This window comes from Rutidosis leptorrhynchoides, chromosome 2 (assembly GCF_046630445.1).
Source record: "Rutidosis leptorrhynchoides isolate AG116_Rl617_1_P2 chromosome 2, CSIRO_AGI_Rlap_v1, whole genome shotgun sequence".
In the NCBI taxonomy this organism is placed as follows: domain Eukaryota; kingdom Viridiplantae; phylum Streptophyta; class Magnoliopsida; order Asterales; family Asteraceae; genus Rutidosis; species Rutidosis leptorrhynchoides.
In genome coordinates, this window is record NC_092334.1 from 611,061,031 (window position 1) to 611,077,975 (window position 16,945).

Below are 16,945 nucleotides of genomic sequence, written 5' to 3' on the forward strand. Positions count from 1 at the left end.
AATGAATTAAACGTTGCATTTTCTTCTAGAAAATTTATATTTATAATAACTAATGATATCAAAGGCTTAAATTGAATAATATAATACTGACAATAGTACTAATAATAAAGTATAATAATAATAATAATAATAATAATAATAATAATAATAATAATAATAATAATAATAATAATAATAATAATAATAATAGTAATAGTATATATATATATATATATATATATATATATATATATATATATATATATATATATATATATATATATTGGTAGGATCAAGAGGGAAGTAACCATTCGGGGGGAAGCAAAAACTTTTTTTTTTCGTTTTTTGAAAAAACTTTGTTCACGAACATTATAGATGAGATGAAAATATGAACATTTAGTAGAGACACTTTTTGATAAATATTTTTATTTTGGCGGAAAAACGCTCGAAGAAGTAATATATAACAATTATCGTGTTTTTCGAGCGTATTTTGAGGTTTTAGCTATTGGGGTTTAGATATTAGGGTTTAGATATTAGGGTTTAGAAATTTAGGGTTTAGGGTTTAGATTTAGGGTTTAGATTTAGAATTTAGATTGAGTTTTTAACACGAACGGTTTAGAGTTTAGAGTTTAGGGTTTGGTGTTTTACCAAACCCTAAACCCTAAACTCTAAATCGGGCTAAATTTTACTTCACAAAACATGAAGAAAAAAAAAAACGTTCATATTCATCACGAACAATAATATCTTGAATGTTATTTTTGTCGATCGTTTTCCCGCCTAAATAATAACATTCATCACGAGGTGTCTCTTCTAAATGTTCATATTTTCGTGTGATCTTGATGCCGGAAATAAAAAATTCAAAAAAAACAAAAAAAAAAAAAATTTGCTTCCCCCGATTGGTTACTTCCCCATTGATCCTGGCCCTATATATATATATATATATATATATATATATATATATATATATATATATATATATATATATATATATATATATATATATATATATATTATATATTATATATATATTATAATAAAGACAAAAGGCATCTCAAATTAAAGGTTATATGCAAGTTGTTTCTCCTACTTGCATGCTCTCTCCCAACCAAATTCAAATTGCATGCAACTTGCAAATCCCATTCTTAATCTTCACACACATTACATGTGTACTTTTTCTTATATAAATATACACCATTTATATATATTTATATATATGGTACGAACTACTACTTCCACCATTAATTCAAATTTAGCTGAAGACAACTTAAACAATGTGTCCCTCAACTCAAATCATCCAAAAACTTCAAAACCACGACCCAAACACCACCACCGCAAACCACCACAACCACGCGGTTTCGAACAACCAATGTTCGTCCATAATTGTCCAGACGATCTCCGCTCCTGTGGAGATCGTCTGGTCAGTTGTCCGTCAATTTGACAACCCACAAACGTACAAACATTTTCTAAAGAGTTGTGACGTCATCATCGGAGATGGTGGAGTGGGATCCGTTAGAGAGGTACAAGTTGTATCCGGGATGCCAGCCGGATCCAGTTTGGAGCGACTTGAAATACTTGATGACGAACAACATGTTATGAGTTTTAGTGTTGTTGGTGGAGACCACCGGTTGAAAAACTACCGGTCTGTTACATCGTTGCATTCATCGCCGGGGTGTGGTGGGACCACCGTTGTTGTGGAGTCGTATGTTGTTGATGTGCCACCAGAGAATACAAAGGAAGAAACATGTGTGTTTGTGGAGACCATCGTACGATGTAACTTGTCGTCGTTGAAGCATATTTCCCAATGTTTAGTCCATAAATGATAGCAGTACTTACCTTGATTTTTTTGGTCTTTTTATTTTGTTGTGTAGTATCAAAATGTTAACTGGTATTCATATAACGTTTTTTTTTTTTTTTTTTTTTTTCATGGGACAGACATTATATATAAACTTATGATCAGGAAGTGATTTTTTTAATGTAAAGTTATGAACTCGGTCTCCTAGATACGTAATTAAACTCTCATGTCGGCCATGAGTGACTTTTGGCCGAGATTGGGAGCATTACGGTAAATATGGAGTCAAACAATTTACGCCAGTGGCTTGGTGTTAGATGACGGAAATTATGTAGTGGCCAATACTTTTTTATTTTGTAAATTTGTTTGATAACTTATAAATTTTATATTTTATATTTGTAGGTAATCTCTCCGTCCCATTTCAATAGTCCAGTTTTGACTTTAAGTATTTTTTGCCCCACTTTGATATAAAATAACTTTATTTGTGTTACATATTATTTGATGAAAGTTATACCAATGAAAACACATTTGAACATTGATTCTTTCATATAAATTTCATCAAATAATATATAACACAAACAAAAATATTTTGAGTCAAAGTTTAATACAAAAGACTTTGAAAAAAGAAAGTGGACTATTGAAATGAGACAGATGAAGTATTATTTATAATTATTATTTAGTAAAATGATTCTTGTTTGATTGCTTCCTTAAAATTGTTCTTACTAAATATTGTATGAAGTGTTTATTGAAAGGTAGTAAAGAAGTTGGAGATGATGTGACGCTAATGTCGAATATTTCAATTGAAAAATATTAAGATAGGAAGTGACCTTATTCCTTTAGTGTTTCAAGAGGAATACTCATTTGAATCCATAAATTAAGTTGAGATTCAAGGGACCAATGAGAGCGCGACATGTGTCGCGAAAATCACATGTGATTGAAAAAAAAATTCAAAAATTTTTTTTTGAAAAAAAAAAATTTTAATTTTTTTTTCAAAATTTTTTAAAAAAAAAATTTTTTTTTAATTTTTTTTTTACAATCACATGGGATTGAAAAAAAAATTCAAACATTTTTTTTAAAAAAAATTTAATTTTTTTTTCAAAATTTAAAAAAAAAAATTTAAATTTTTTTTTTTTTACAATCCATGTGATTTACCTGCACAATCACGTGTGATTGAATTGTACAATCACATGTGATTGAATTTGCCATGCATAATCACATGTGATTGGGTTTACAATCACATGTGATTGACATGCATAATCACATATGATTTTTTTAAAAAAAATTCGAAAAAAAATTTCGGAAAAAAATTCGAAAAAAAAAATTTTTTAAAAAAAAATTTCAAAATAAAATTTTCGAATTTTTTTTCCAATCATATGTGATTTTCGCGCCACATGTCGCGTTTTCATTGGTCCCTTTGTTTTCAAGCAAATTTATGAATGCAAGTGATTACAACTCAGTGTTTCAAATTTCTAAATTCGATAATGATGATAATAAATATGTCATGAAGGTAAAAGATGAAATAACTCTGAAAATAGAATATTAAGGTGAACACTAAATGGTTGGTTTCAATTGATATATAGGGTAATTTAACTATATCTTAAATAGTTGCCATATGTTAAACAAGTTTTTTTTAGGAGTTAAGTTTTCTTCGTTAAAGTTATTTAGGTATATTTTTGCTTTAAAGTAGGCAATTTAATATGATTATTTCATAATCATTTTAACTACTAGTATCCACCGTACACATTTCACTATTAAAGTCTTTCTTTGTCAACTTTAACCGTAAATATCTTTATTTATGTTATATAATATTTAATAAAGAGTAAAATTTATATGAATGGATTGGATTTTAAACGCGATGATATTTATATAATTTTCTTCAATTAATTAATATATAACACAAATAAAAATATTTATGGTCAAAGTTAACACAAATATTTATGTGTGTCACTTCAGCTATCGCCACAGATTCTAAAGCTGTACGAACCCTATACCGCCTTTGAATTTCAATAAACTAAAGTAACATCGAGTAAATAAGACGCGTAACCAGACATACTGTCAGCAATAAGTGAAAGGTTTTAATTTTTGCAGGTAGGAGAGTTAGCCGGTATAGCAGTAGGATCAGCTGTATGTATTACTTCCATCCTTGCAGGGTAAAGTTTAACATCTTAATTTATTTAAGTACAGAATATAGAATAGATTTAAAAAAAATCTAAGTGCATGTAATATACAAATACAACAATAACTACAGACCAGTATCAGGAGGATTAATGCATGAACCCAGGAGGGTCCATTGGACCCGCATCAGCTAGCAACTATTATAAGGGAATTTGGGTGTACATCGTTGGCCCCGTAATAGGGACAATATCAGGGGTGATGTGCTATAGTTTTATTCGAGCTACAGATATATCAATTCAAATTCAGACAGTATCATCGTTTAAACTCAAAAGAATGACGAGAAATGATGAAAATCATGCAGTAAACGATCCTAGCAAAATGTGATGATTTTATAGAACTGCAACCAAGTGAATTGCATTCGTCAATGTATTTGTTTCAGAATAAATACTTTCGAAAGTAAGCCTAGACAAATAGACTACAAGATGTGATGATAATTATAATAATTACATATACAAGACGTGTACCAGTAGGACTTCTTAGGTTAAAAGACGAAAACAAAACACTGATAGATCTTGAAAAAAAAAAAAAAAAAAAAAAAAAGAGTGAGATTAAGCAGCAGCCATTTCACAAACCACAAAACTTGTTGGATTGATTGTGATGCTGTTGGTGCAATTATCCGTTTTGTAAATCCCCACAAGTCGATCAGCCAACTCAAACATGTTGTTTCTCAGACTGCATACGTTCTATCACAATAAAAACAAACTAATTTTCGAAAAAAAAAAGGAAAACTTAATATAATAAAAATATGAAACGGGTCTGGTTACCGGTTTTTGTTATCGAAATTACCTGATGATGATAAACTGCGCATCCTTTGTACGATCTTTAACATAATGACCCACAATTGAGACATTCTTAAAATCTTAATAAGACGAAAACCAGAGTTGTTAGATATACATTACGCAGATAATTTTTTTTTTTTTTTTTTAAAAAAGCATACCAAGAGCAGCGTCAATTTCATCCATAACATAAAGTGGTGTTGGTTTGTAATGATGGAGTGCAAAAACAAGAGCTAGCGAACTCAGGGTCTGAAATGAAAACAATTGTTGTGATACAAAATGCACAATACTCACTGATTACATATCACACACCGTATGTATGATTCAAACAGAATAATTCAAGAAGAGTAGAGTATGTATACCTTTTCACCTCCTGACAAATTAGCGATATTTTTCCAACTTTTTTTAGGAGGCCTAACACTAAACACAACACCTTCAGAGAAAGGATCTAGAGAATCCACCAACTCAAGCTCTGCATCACCTCCTAAAGTAATCATCTGTAAAAAGAAAACATCAAGAACAACCACCAAAAAAAAAAAAAAAAAAAAAAAAACTTTTCTGAGTAGCATCCGGTTTAAAAACAGCCATATATGGTTTTAACTGTTCAAGTTATCTGGGGAGAGTGATTTTACTTGTATGTACACGACCTAAACGGGCTAACTGATTGGCCACCCCAAAATGTGTTGCTAGTGAGGTTTGAATATGAGACCTCTTATGAGGATATCAAGACGCCAAGACAATCACACACGCACACATACACCCACGCATGCACGCCGCATGCGCGCACACACACACGCGCATGCACACACAGAGACACAGAGCACACACACAGAGAGACATACGCACATACACACATACACACATACATACATACATCAAAATGGAAGAAGAATACAGTATACAAACCTGGTACATTTCCTTCAACTTCAGAGATATGGTATTAAACCCTGCCATGAACTCGTCTAGCCTGGATGATGATGGAATATATATATATATATATAAGAATAATTTTTAAACATAAAAAATTAAAAAGTATCATACCAGAAGAGGAGCATAAAAAGGATAAAATAGTTATAGCTTCATCCTAACTCGACACTTGCCTTTTCTTTCTCCATTCATCATATTGCTTTTTTGTCTCATCACGTACATTGGTAACCAAGTTAAGCTCCTCTACTCGCTCATTGTATATGGATACCTTTTCCCGATAACTGTATATAGAAGCAATTAATTAAAGAACCAACGAAAACTAAAATGTAACCAACAAACTGCTGGTCAATTTATGATACAATTTTCTTACTCGGATATTGAATTAAGATTGGGATTCATCTCTTTCATCTGCAATTCAAGTAGAGCTACCATTTCTGACGCCCTTTTAAGATCAGAACCATTTGCAAAAGCTTCATCTTCAAGTGTGGCTTGAAGCTTTTCAGGGTCCACTAGATATTTCTTAATTCTGCCGGCTCAAAAGATATTTAGAGAACATATTATTATGGGTGTCATTCTACATTTACATTTTTATGCCAAGAACAAGTAGATGCGATGACTTACTGTTCCAGATGGTTAGAAAGAGTGTTATTCAAATTTACAAGATCTGTGTTGTATACTTTTTCCTTTGTTTTCAACTCTTTTAACATCTTCTTCATATCTTGCAACTTATAAACAACATCAACCTGTTTCAATATGGCAATATTAGTGCATCATATTACATACCATAGAATCTGGAGATGGTAATTCAAACCAATTTACATGTGAATGGGCTTGAACAGATGAAAAGAACGGATCAGATGGGTCAAAAGAAGCCCAAAATGTATTTTAATGCATAAAAGCTTCATATATTATATTTGGATTAAATAACCTCTATAATCACATACAAAAGCTAATTATTTATCTAAATAAAATAAAATTTTGATCTGGGATAGCCCAAACTGTTTTGACATGTACCAACAGTAACACCTTTTAACTGATTACATAATCGGCCCAACCTACTTCTTTTGCCACTTTTCCCAAAAAATTAATAGTAATAAAAATACACATAAAGTAAAGATTTAAGGAATAAAAAAAAGGTACTATGAAAAAAGTGAGGTTATAGTAGTAAAACCTCAGAAGCCTGCAATTCATCAACTGTTTTTTTCAACTTTTCATAGTCAGATTTTGCGTCAGCAAGCACATCCTTGTGCTGATTGATCAACTACACACACACACACACACACACACAAAAAAAGGGATAAGAAACTCAACTAAATGGTAAACTAAAATGAACACCAGTAGTAAATACTAAATACTGACCTCTTCGGTTTTCTTATAATCATCTTGAACCTTGAATGCTTTTTGCTCAATTTCTTTAAAAGTGTGAAGCAAATTTTCCTTCTGTGCACTGAGTTTTTCCTTCTCTTTCTGTGAATCCTCAATTCCATTTGTTAGTTTCGTTATCATTTTCTGGCCCGTCTCTATTTGAACTTTGTGCCGATTGATCTCTGTGCTGTTTTTATCAATGTCCTAAGGAGACCAACAACATCAACATGTGCTAATATTAAACATAAATTGTTATTTCATGTAGATCTGAAACATAACAGCTTGTGTAAATCAGTAGTATACTTACATTTTGGATCTTATTAACCTTTGCCTTCTGGATTTTCAACTTTTCACCTCCTGCATTCTCTATTTTGCTTTGAAGCTCCAGTACCTAAACAAGATATGATCAGTAAACTTTTATTTAGTTTATCAAAACTTTAAACAGAAATTTCAGACAATGATATACAACATCATGAGTTGTAATCATGTGAATCCAACAATTTGCTTAAAATCCAAGGGATCAATCAGAAAGCGACAATCACATGTAATTGACTCCTTTTTTTTCAATAAAATTATTATTAGTTTTTTCCAAAAAAAAGTTCTTTTTTTTTTTTTTGCTTTTCAATTTTTTTTTTTAAAACAAATTTAGCCCGATTTAAAGTTTTGGGTTTAGGGTTTAGTCCCTAAACCCAAAACCCTAAATCCTAAAACGTTCGTGTTAAAAACTCAATCCAAACCCTAAATTTAAACCCTAAACCCTAATTTTTAAACCCCAATTTCTAAACCCTAATTGCTAAACCCTAAACCCTAACTAAACCATGGATTTAGGGTTTAGAGTTTAGAGTTTAGGGTTAAGGAAGTCAATCACATGTGAACCACATTTTGGAGTAGTTTTGACTACATGTGAGAACAAGTGATTGTCGCGATCTGATTGGTCCCTTGAATTTGAAGCAAATTGTTGGATTCAAATGAATATTTCACACAACACCATTACCAACCTTCTCTTTCAGCATTTTTGAACCTTTTGTTAACCTGTTAATCTCCTTTTCTTCATTCGATATAATTTTAAACAGTTCCTCAATTCGAATAAGTTCAGCCTTACTTGGCTCTGCTGCAGCCTTTAGGGAATCAAGTTGTTTCGCAAGATCTTCACTATGTGAATTCAAACTTTCAATCTGTCTCATCAATATATTATTATTATTATTTGTTTGTTAGAAATTCAATTTAACATGAGAAACTTGTGCAAACTTTTACCTCTTGTTGACTTTTGGCGAACTCTAGTTCAATATCTGTGGTTGCTTTACACAAATCCTTGTATAGCCTGGACATTTCTGAAATCGTTAAACTTACGTTTTTCAAATTTTCTGATATCTGTGTGAGTTCGTTTTCGGCCTCGGCAATTGCGTCTCCGGAGACACTGGTGGCTCGAATAGAAGTCCCCATCTTACCGCCACGTGCTTTTCCACCGCCACTCATAGTCCCTGATTTCTCAATAAGAACGCCATCAAGTGTAACCACACGTCGAAATTCTTTGTCCGCCCCATATGCAATACGTGTTGCCTATCAAATAAAAAACACATTTAGTAACAATATACATATATACCTCACTAACGAATTATAGGCACAAATTGCAATGTATGGAATATATAAATGTACGCAATGGGCTATATAAATGTACAAAATACCTGATCTTTATCCTTGGCAACAACAGTGTTACCCATTGCTGCAAAGAAAGCAAGTTTCATTCTTTCATCTTGCACCTTGATCAAATCAAATAGACGTGGAACACCCTCCGGAGGGTTGACTTTTTCCTTCATTCTAGACATATGGTCAACTTGTTTTTCCTGCATAAACAGACCATAAATCACCAAAAAAAATAAAAAAATCATGCAAAAGTGAGTTCCTTAAGGCCATCTGAAAGGAAGACATTTTGTGTTCTTTTTTTTTCCTGATATATGTAATCATATTAGCAGGTAATTGGTCTTAACTAGTTTTGCATTAGAAGCACGAACTGATATAGTCATATTAAGAAGAAACAAAAAACTTTATAACTATAAGCTGTATATTAACTAGATGTAAGTATAATTTACAAAGAGATATGTTACCATAATCATGAAGGTTGCAACACCAAGGTTATTTTTTCGAAGCATGGCAACACATGCATCTGCTGCTGCAGTTGTTTCTACTACAATATAATCAAGTCCAGGAACTGCTGTTGAAACTGCCACATCATACTTCCCTGTAAATACAACTCAAGTCAACAAGACAACCATAACAGACCCTTAACAGTTAACAATTTAGTCATATATCTACCCAAAAAACACATAGATAACTTATAAATGCATATATCAGAGAAATACATGTGCATTTTTTAGAGTTAAACTTACCATCAATAGCTCCTAAGTCACCCATCCTTCCATAAATTCCTTGTATTGCATTTGAAGATTTAGCTTGCAATACTGCTTTTATAACAGACCCCTGGTTCCTTTCAGTTTCCATAACAGACTTTATCTCTGTGACTTTCTGTCTTGCTGCTTGCTCAAGAGCAATCAGTGTCTCTTGTTCTTTCATACATTCCTGCAAAACAGAGTAAGTTTTGATTAATCTACTGATGAATAATATAAGTAGACATGAAATGAACAATAGGTTGATGTTAAAGTAGCATACTTGTTCCACTTTATGAGCTTTTGATGATTCAACTTCGTATTTCTTTAAATTGGTTTTCATGTCCTCTACGCTTAAAGTAGTTGTTGCGATTCTCTTCTGTATGTTATCCAATTGTTTCTGAGCATTTACATATGCTGAACGACCAGCTTCATGCTGAAACACTCAAGTATTATTGAAGCCACTCATCAATAATATACCCAAGGTTGTAAAACTCGCGACTCGGGGAGTACTCGGCCGGAGGTTTTTGAGGAGTAATCGGCTACTCGGGGAGAACTCGGATGAGTACTCGGATGTTGACTTTTGTTGACTTTTCTAATATAACTAAATATTTTCAATATATTATTAGCTATAAATAAACATTTTATAAATATATATGTTAAATATATAAAATTTTATAAATATATATGTTAAATATGTAAAGTTTAGTTACATATAAATATTTGTTTTAATTGGAGGGGTTAGATTTGTATCTATTTGATAATGAAGAAGAAAGAAAAACTAAACTTAAGGTGTTAAAATCTATAACAGTTAAATTTTAGGGGATTTAAATGTAAATTAAAAAATAATAAAATGAGTGTTATTTTAGAAACCCTAATCAACCAGCCGCATCATTCTTCACCTAACGCTACATCTTCCCTTCTTCTTCTTCAACCTTAGCTCATTCACCAAACCCTAAATTATTTGTTTAAGAGTCTTCATGAATGGAAATCGAGACATTACAGGTATGTTCCTTCAATTCGTTCTTTCTAAACAAACAAACACATCAAATCGTCTCCTGTTTTCCTTCATCTTTTCACTGAGTTTTCCGATATTGTTGACCACCGTTGACCGGCGTTGACCGAGTAATTGGACGAGTTAGACACCGATTACTCGTTTTGTTCTTCCAACTGAGTAATCGCCGATTACTCGGCCGAGTTGGCCGAGTTTTACAACCATGAATATACCAACTATTAGAACAATTTGCAAACAAAATATCTAACTTTTTACTGTAACAAAGTAACCCTACTGGCCATAAACAACAACAACAACAACAAGAATGTGTCTTCCTATGATAACAGTCCATGCTCATGGACTTGCGGTAGAGTAAATAATAATGAAATATATGAGTTTTAACATATTCAATAAGCTCACTTCATTTTGCAAGAAACATAATTTATTCATTAAAATTCCATTTCTTCTAAGTTGTGTCTATATATATATATATATATATATATATATATATATATATATATATATATATATATATATATATATATATATATATATGCAGATTTTACTTTTTAAACATTAAAAGTATTAGAAATGCTTCTTACCTTATCTGATAGAAGTTGTTTTTCAGTGGATGCAACTTCAAGCTTTCCCTGGTGCTCAATTAGTTGATTTTCCCAAGGTTTGAGTTCAGTACGAACCTTTGCAACCTCAGTACGGAATGACTCAGTTTCAACTGTTGAATGTAAAAGAACGTAATCGTCACTCGATATTAAACGTAAAACAAAATAAAGTATTCGTAAGGTAGAAACAACAGTTGGTAATAAAAACAATTGGTGTTCCCGTATGCAACTTATATAAGAGTCTACCTTTAGAACTCTCCATTAATTCCTCCATAATTTTATCCTCATCTAACAACTTTTTTTGCAGTTTAAGAATATCTTCTTCAAGTTTAGGTATTAGATTAGTTGACTCTTCAGACTGCCTAGTGATATCTGAAATCTTTGCTGAATCCTGTAGCAGGGATAATAAAAAAAAAAAAAGTTAACTCTTCAATTTACCCAAGCAGAGAACATATATATCTTACCTTTTCAACTTTCTCATCCATTTTCTTAATTTTTAGTTTTAAGTGCTTTAAGTCTTCACGGTGCTTCACATCCTGCCGTTCAAATTCCTTAAATTCATCTTTGCATTGTTTTAGCTGGGTGTCCAAATCCTAAGGCAAATGTAAACAGTATTAAGATATTAAGGTAAAGGTATTAACACAAAACCCTAAAGAATTTATTATGCACTAGAAGGGAATAGCATTAGTCCATAGACAAAATAACTGTGCTGACCTCTTGTCGTTTCATATACTTGTTATGCAACGTCTCGACCTCCTTTAGTGCTTTCTGCTTTTCCTGAATCTTTTCTCTAAGAGAAGAAAGAAGCATTTTTCAGTTAGTAATTCATCATTTTTATTTTAAAAATAATAAACACCTAGTTTAAAACACATTTAAAAGATTAAGTAGGAATTGCCTTTCAGTTGATAAATTTTCTTCCAAGCCAGATGCAGCCTTTTGGATCTCTTCCATATTCACAGTGTTATCCTCGGAGGCAAACTTTATAGCTTTTTCTTGCCATTTTAAAAACAACAATTCCTTAAGCATGTAATCTTCTGCTTCGTTTTTCACACTCTGACAGTATCAATCATCATGTCAATCATTAAAAAAAACATAAGTGTATTGATATGTGTACAAACTGACAAGAATGTTATAACCTCTAGGCTTTCTCTTTCTTTATCGGCTAACTTAACCATCTGCACCACTCCAGACCTCTTCTCGTTAAGAGCTTCAAGCCTAATTGACCAAAAAAGCATAAACAGGTAGTCATCATAAACTTAGCAACATTCCATATTCAAATCAAGAATTGTTGTTAGATAAGTACTAGATAGATCATTAAATCGCACGCTTTGTTATGCAAGAAGCAAACACCAAAATAGGGTTTAGCCTGGTTAATGGTTATAACTTTAATACATGAAGAAAATTACAAAACTAGCCACTTTGGTAGAACTAGCTATATTGTACATACATAACATAACATCATCATTATGCTAATTACACATATACCTTACATGTAATGCTAAGGTGTAACAACTTAAATAATGGTTGAGTGTTGCTTATATTTAAAGGTAAACTAAACTTGAATCACAAAAATAAAAAGGATCGAATGGTTCTATAACAGACCGGAGTATAATTAAGTCTTAGTGATCTACCATATTGCTTTATTCAAATAACATGGATCAACATTTTGATTAAGTTTAAGTAATCAAATTCAGTTAAAGAACTTGAACACATAAATATATGAGGGGTAAACTCAACCCAACCAGCTGACCAACTCACCAACCCATATTACAGCTTAAATTAGATACTACAAACTTACTGCTTATGGGACTCATCAATTTTTTCCAAGTATTTATTAGTTCCAATGATATCCTCCAGGTATTCAAGAAAGCCTTCATCGTGGGGCCCTTGAGCTTTCGGCTTCATCAGTGATATTTGCTCAACCTCACCCTGAAAAGAAATTAGCAAATTGTAAACCAGAATTAACATTAGGTAAAGAAGACATTATATTCTAGAACAAACCCCCAAACCTGAAGAATCAGAAAGCGATTATTATCCAAGTCAACTCCTTTCCCTTTTAGTTTGTTAGTAACCTCCGTAAATTTACTGTCACGTCCATTGATATAATACTTAGAAGAATTATCTCGGAAAGCTTCACGGGCGATTACAAAATCACTTCCTGGAAGAACTTCATACGTTCCATCATCCTATAATCAACCAAAGTTGATAAAGTTTAAATTTTTATCAGCCATTCAAATTCAAATCAAAATCAGAAACAAATCCGATACATACCAAATCAATGATTTCCTGAAAATGAACAGATACACGTGCGCTGTTAAGATTTTGGTGATTGGTGGAATTGTGGATTAGTTCTGACACTTTGTTAAGACGCATCTGCACCATAATTTGTCATACAACACAATAATATCTATCATGAACTGCTAAATAAGTATACATGACTTGTGTAAACAAAGATACTCGTATAACAAATCATTAGTTTAGATGTTACAATTATGCAAAATATAAGTACAAGTATTACAGATATAATGTTGTTATTTTGTAAATTACATTTATTTTGCACCTATGATATTGGAAGGGTCAATAATATTCACATAAAATTTCACTAATCCCTAAAACATGATAAGTCACATAAATCCAACATATACATATACATACAAAATATAATATAATTAAAGTACCTGCTTTGCTCGCTTTCCGAAAACGAACAACATAGCATCAATCACATTGCTCTTTCCGCTGCCATTAGGACCAACAACGGCTGAAAAACTCTGTTCAATATTCTCAATTTCACATTAATTCGTCAACAAACAAAACATAAAACCTGAATAAATGAAACAAAACCCTAACCTTATGAAATGGACCAACGCGTTGTTCACCGGCGTAAGATTTAAAATTCTTCATCACCATTTCCTTAATGAAAAGTCTCGGAGTTGATTCCGTTTTCTTCGCCGGAGTTGAGTTGCAATCGGTTGACACGAAATCATCGACAGAATCCATCACTTTGCCCTAATTTTACAAGTTAGTTTCTCAATTCTGAAAATTAGTTTGAAATTTGGTACTGTTGTGTTACGATTGATGATTTTGCGTAGTTGCAGGATTCAAATTTTTTTTGTGGAAAAGTTACCTATTTGGTCCTTAAACTATATACAGACATGCAAAGTTGGTTCGTTACCTTTTGTTCTTCACGTTTTTTTCATTTATTTAACTATATACTACGCATAGAATTACTCTTTTATATTCATAGAAGTACTATACTAAACATAGAACCAACTTCCTACTCGCGTGACGGGGATCAGGATTGGTTTCTCTTCGACAAAGGTTTCATCTTATTCTATTAAAAATCGGGGGGCAAAAAATTTAATCGTTTGAATGTTGACGGTGTGGTTGTTAAGCCGATTATAAAGACTCGTAAAGGTAAAGGTAAAAAAGTAAAGGTAAAGAGGCTGTCGAGTAACGTTAGATTGGTTTTGTTGTTTTGGTGTTATTTGTACTTTTCGTTTGGCTAGATTCGTTCTTGTAGTTGATTGTGTTCCGTAATCGGTTTAGTGTTTTGGTTGTTCAAGGCTCTGAATTAGTTAGCTTAGACTCTTTGTTTAGTAATAGGGTTCGTTTACCGTTTCTGAGCCTTGAAATGCTTTTGATCCGATTGTATCTTCGTTTGTCTTTTTCATCTATGTGTTTTATGTTATCGTTATTTTTGGGAAAAAAAAAGAAAAAATTAATAAGGTCCAAGCACAGACGGAGCCAAGGTAGGACAAGTGGGGTCAGATGACCCCGATCCAAAATTAGCCCAACGAATTAATTTATTACTAACTTTTTTAGTACTAGCTTAAATGAAAAGATATGACCCAGTCAAATTTCAACTCAAATCCAACTCATCATTTATATATATATATATATATATATATATATATATATATATATATATATATATATATATATATATATATATATATATATATATATATATATATATATATATATGTATATATATATATATATACATACATACTTTTTTAGTAACGTGAACTTGAAAATAGTTATAGACCACTCTCAATCATGACATATTTTCTCAAAAAATTTCAGTGTCACATCAATTTTCTCTCACCACCTTCTTCACCACTTTCTCTCATAACACACCACTACCAACCTATGATATACTCCTTTCTCATTACATACCCCAAAAGATTAATTAAATAAATAAAATTACAAGTGAAAAGTTGTTAATACATATCAATATTGCACAAGTGAATAAGCTGCCGCCCTGAAAAATGCTTGGTGAAGAAATTTTTCAGCACGAAACTACTTATGCTATCGAAGTATACCCATAGCACATACAATGCCAATGGAGCCCTCCATAGCATGGCCGAAGCATACTTCATAGCATGACTGTTGAGAGTTGTCTCATGGAGTAATATTTTCTTTTTTTTCGAAAAGCAAACAATTCATTAAAACTCGAGGGGCAAAGGGGCCCCGAACCCGTACATGAGGGAGATCCAGTTGATGAGGTTGTCGAGAGCACAACCACAACAACCCGGAATCAATATTAGCTACGACGAAGAGAAATTGCTACCATTATACAAACGAAACTACAACGAACAAACAGAAGCTATCTACGACAAATTACAATCGAAACGAATCAGTAAGCAAAGGAATAAGGATTTGTAATCCACTGTAGCCAATCCAACTTCGCGTTCCCCATACGAGTAGACAAGCATTCGAACGTTCTAAGTTGTATCTCCATGAGAGCAACCGAACCGGTCCAACACTTCCCCGAGAATGCTTTAAGGTTCCAGTTTCGCCAAATCAAATACGTACAAACCCACTCCGTAGCTTGCCAAATCTTAAGCCCCAAACTTGAAAGCGGTTTGGTGCACCGGCCCCTAAGAATTTCGTCGATGCTTAGGTTGGAGACCGGACCAAACCCCCCACCGTTTGAAAACCCTTTCCCATACATCAAAAGTGTGTTTACAAAGGATTAAAGAGTGGTCTATTGTTTCCAATCCGTCGTCACACAAGGGACACCGGACCGAATCCAAATCAACCCCTCTTTTGTCCAATTCCCTACGCGTAGGGAGACGTCTTTTTAGTGCTCGCCAAGTAAAGATTTCATATTTTCCAGGAACTAAATTGTTTTTAAGTGTTGCGTGACTAAATCGATTGCTTGACAGAATCTGTTCATCGATTAAAGAGGATAAATGTTTCACCGTAAATTTTTCGTTAGATGCTAGAGCCCATCGCCATGAATCCATGTTAACATCAGATTTTGCGTATTGATTTAGCATTACCAGAACCTGTTGTAGCTCATCAAATGCTCGGCCGGTTAGCTCGTGACTCCATTGCCAGCTTACTGTAATCATCGAATCTGTCCAGGTAACTTGATCACCAACCGTCGTGTTAGGAGAAGATTCCAAGTGTATAACCTGCTGAATTGGTCACGTAAACATCTGTTTGACAGCCAAGGATCAGACCAAAAACACGTATCTCGACCATCCCCAATTGTTCGCATAAACGAAGTGCTGAAGTTGATTTCCGCCTTGTCAATATCCAATCCTGCACGAATAATATTGGCCCAAACGCCTCCTTTCCCTTGAGGCACAACAGAACCGGAAGGGATAAGGAGCCCGTGAGAGCCATGAATGCTTCTAATGATCGAAACCCAAAGCGAGTTTGGTTCAATTTTTGCCCGCCATACCCATTTAACCAAGAGAGCAAGGTTTTTACCCCGAAGTGATCCAATGTTTAGACCCCCCTCACTAAACGGTAAGAGGCAATCCTCCCATTTGACCCAAGACATTTTTGTACCCTCACCCGACCCGCCCCGCCCCAAAAAAAGTTCCTACGCAAACCCTCTAAATATTTAATGACACTCGAAGGGGCACGAAAGAGTGAAAATAGTATAGCGGTAGACTATTGAGGACCGATTTCACTAGCGT

At 33.0% G+C, this 16,945-nt stretch overlaps 2 protein-coding genes across 2 annotated transcripts; one reads left to right on the top strand and one right to left on the bottom strand.

Moving 5' to 3' along the window:
- Window positions 1-1,250: 1,250 nt before the first annotated feature.
- Window positions 1,251-1,799, top strand: LOC139890007 (abscisic acid receptor PYL4-like). Its single transcript, XM_071872914.1, has one exon. It carries the CDS (start codon window positions 1,251-1,253, stop codon window positions 1,797-1,799), a length of 549 nt encoding a protein of 182 aa, XP_071729015.1.
- Window positions 1,800-4,491: 2,692 nt separating this feature from the next.
- On the bottom strand, window positions 4,492-16,369 carry LOC139890008 (structural maintenance of chromosomes protein 4-like). Its single transcript, XM_071872915.1, has 30 exons — window positions 16,040-16,369; window positions 14,624-14,680; window positions 13,857-14,015; window positions 13,688-13,777; window positions 13,281-13,382; window positions 13,019-13,195; window positions 12,808-12,938; window positions 12,146-12,224; window positions 11,905-12,062; window positions 11,724-11,799; window positions 11,474-11,602; window positions 11,256-11,400; window positions 10,992-11,122; window positions 9,679-9,831; window positions 9,399-9,588; window positions 9,117-9,250; window positions 8,697-8,855; window positions 8,266-8,571; window positions 8,010-8,186; window positions 7,319-7,402; window positions 7,006-7,215; window positions 6,818-6,907; window positions 6,268-6,389; window positions 6,017-6,172; window positions 5,820-5,927; window positions 5,626-5,686; window positions 5,082-5,216; window positions 4,881-4,968; window positions 4,730-4,802; window positions 4,492-4,615 (listed from the first exon to the last, which is right to left on the bottom strand). The coding sequence occupies exons 1-30, from the start codon at window positions 16,367-16,369 to the stop codon at window positions 4,492-4,494; spliced, it is 4,134 nt and encodes a 1,377-aa protein (XP_071729016.1).
- Between the last annotated feature and the right edge of the window lie 576 nt (window positions 16,370-16,945).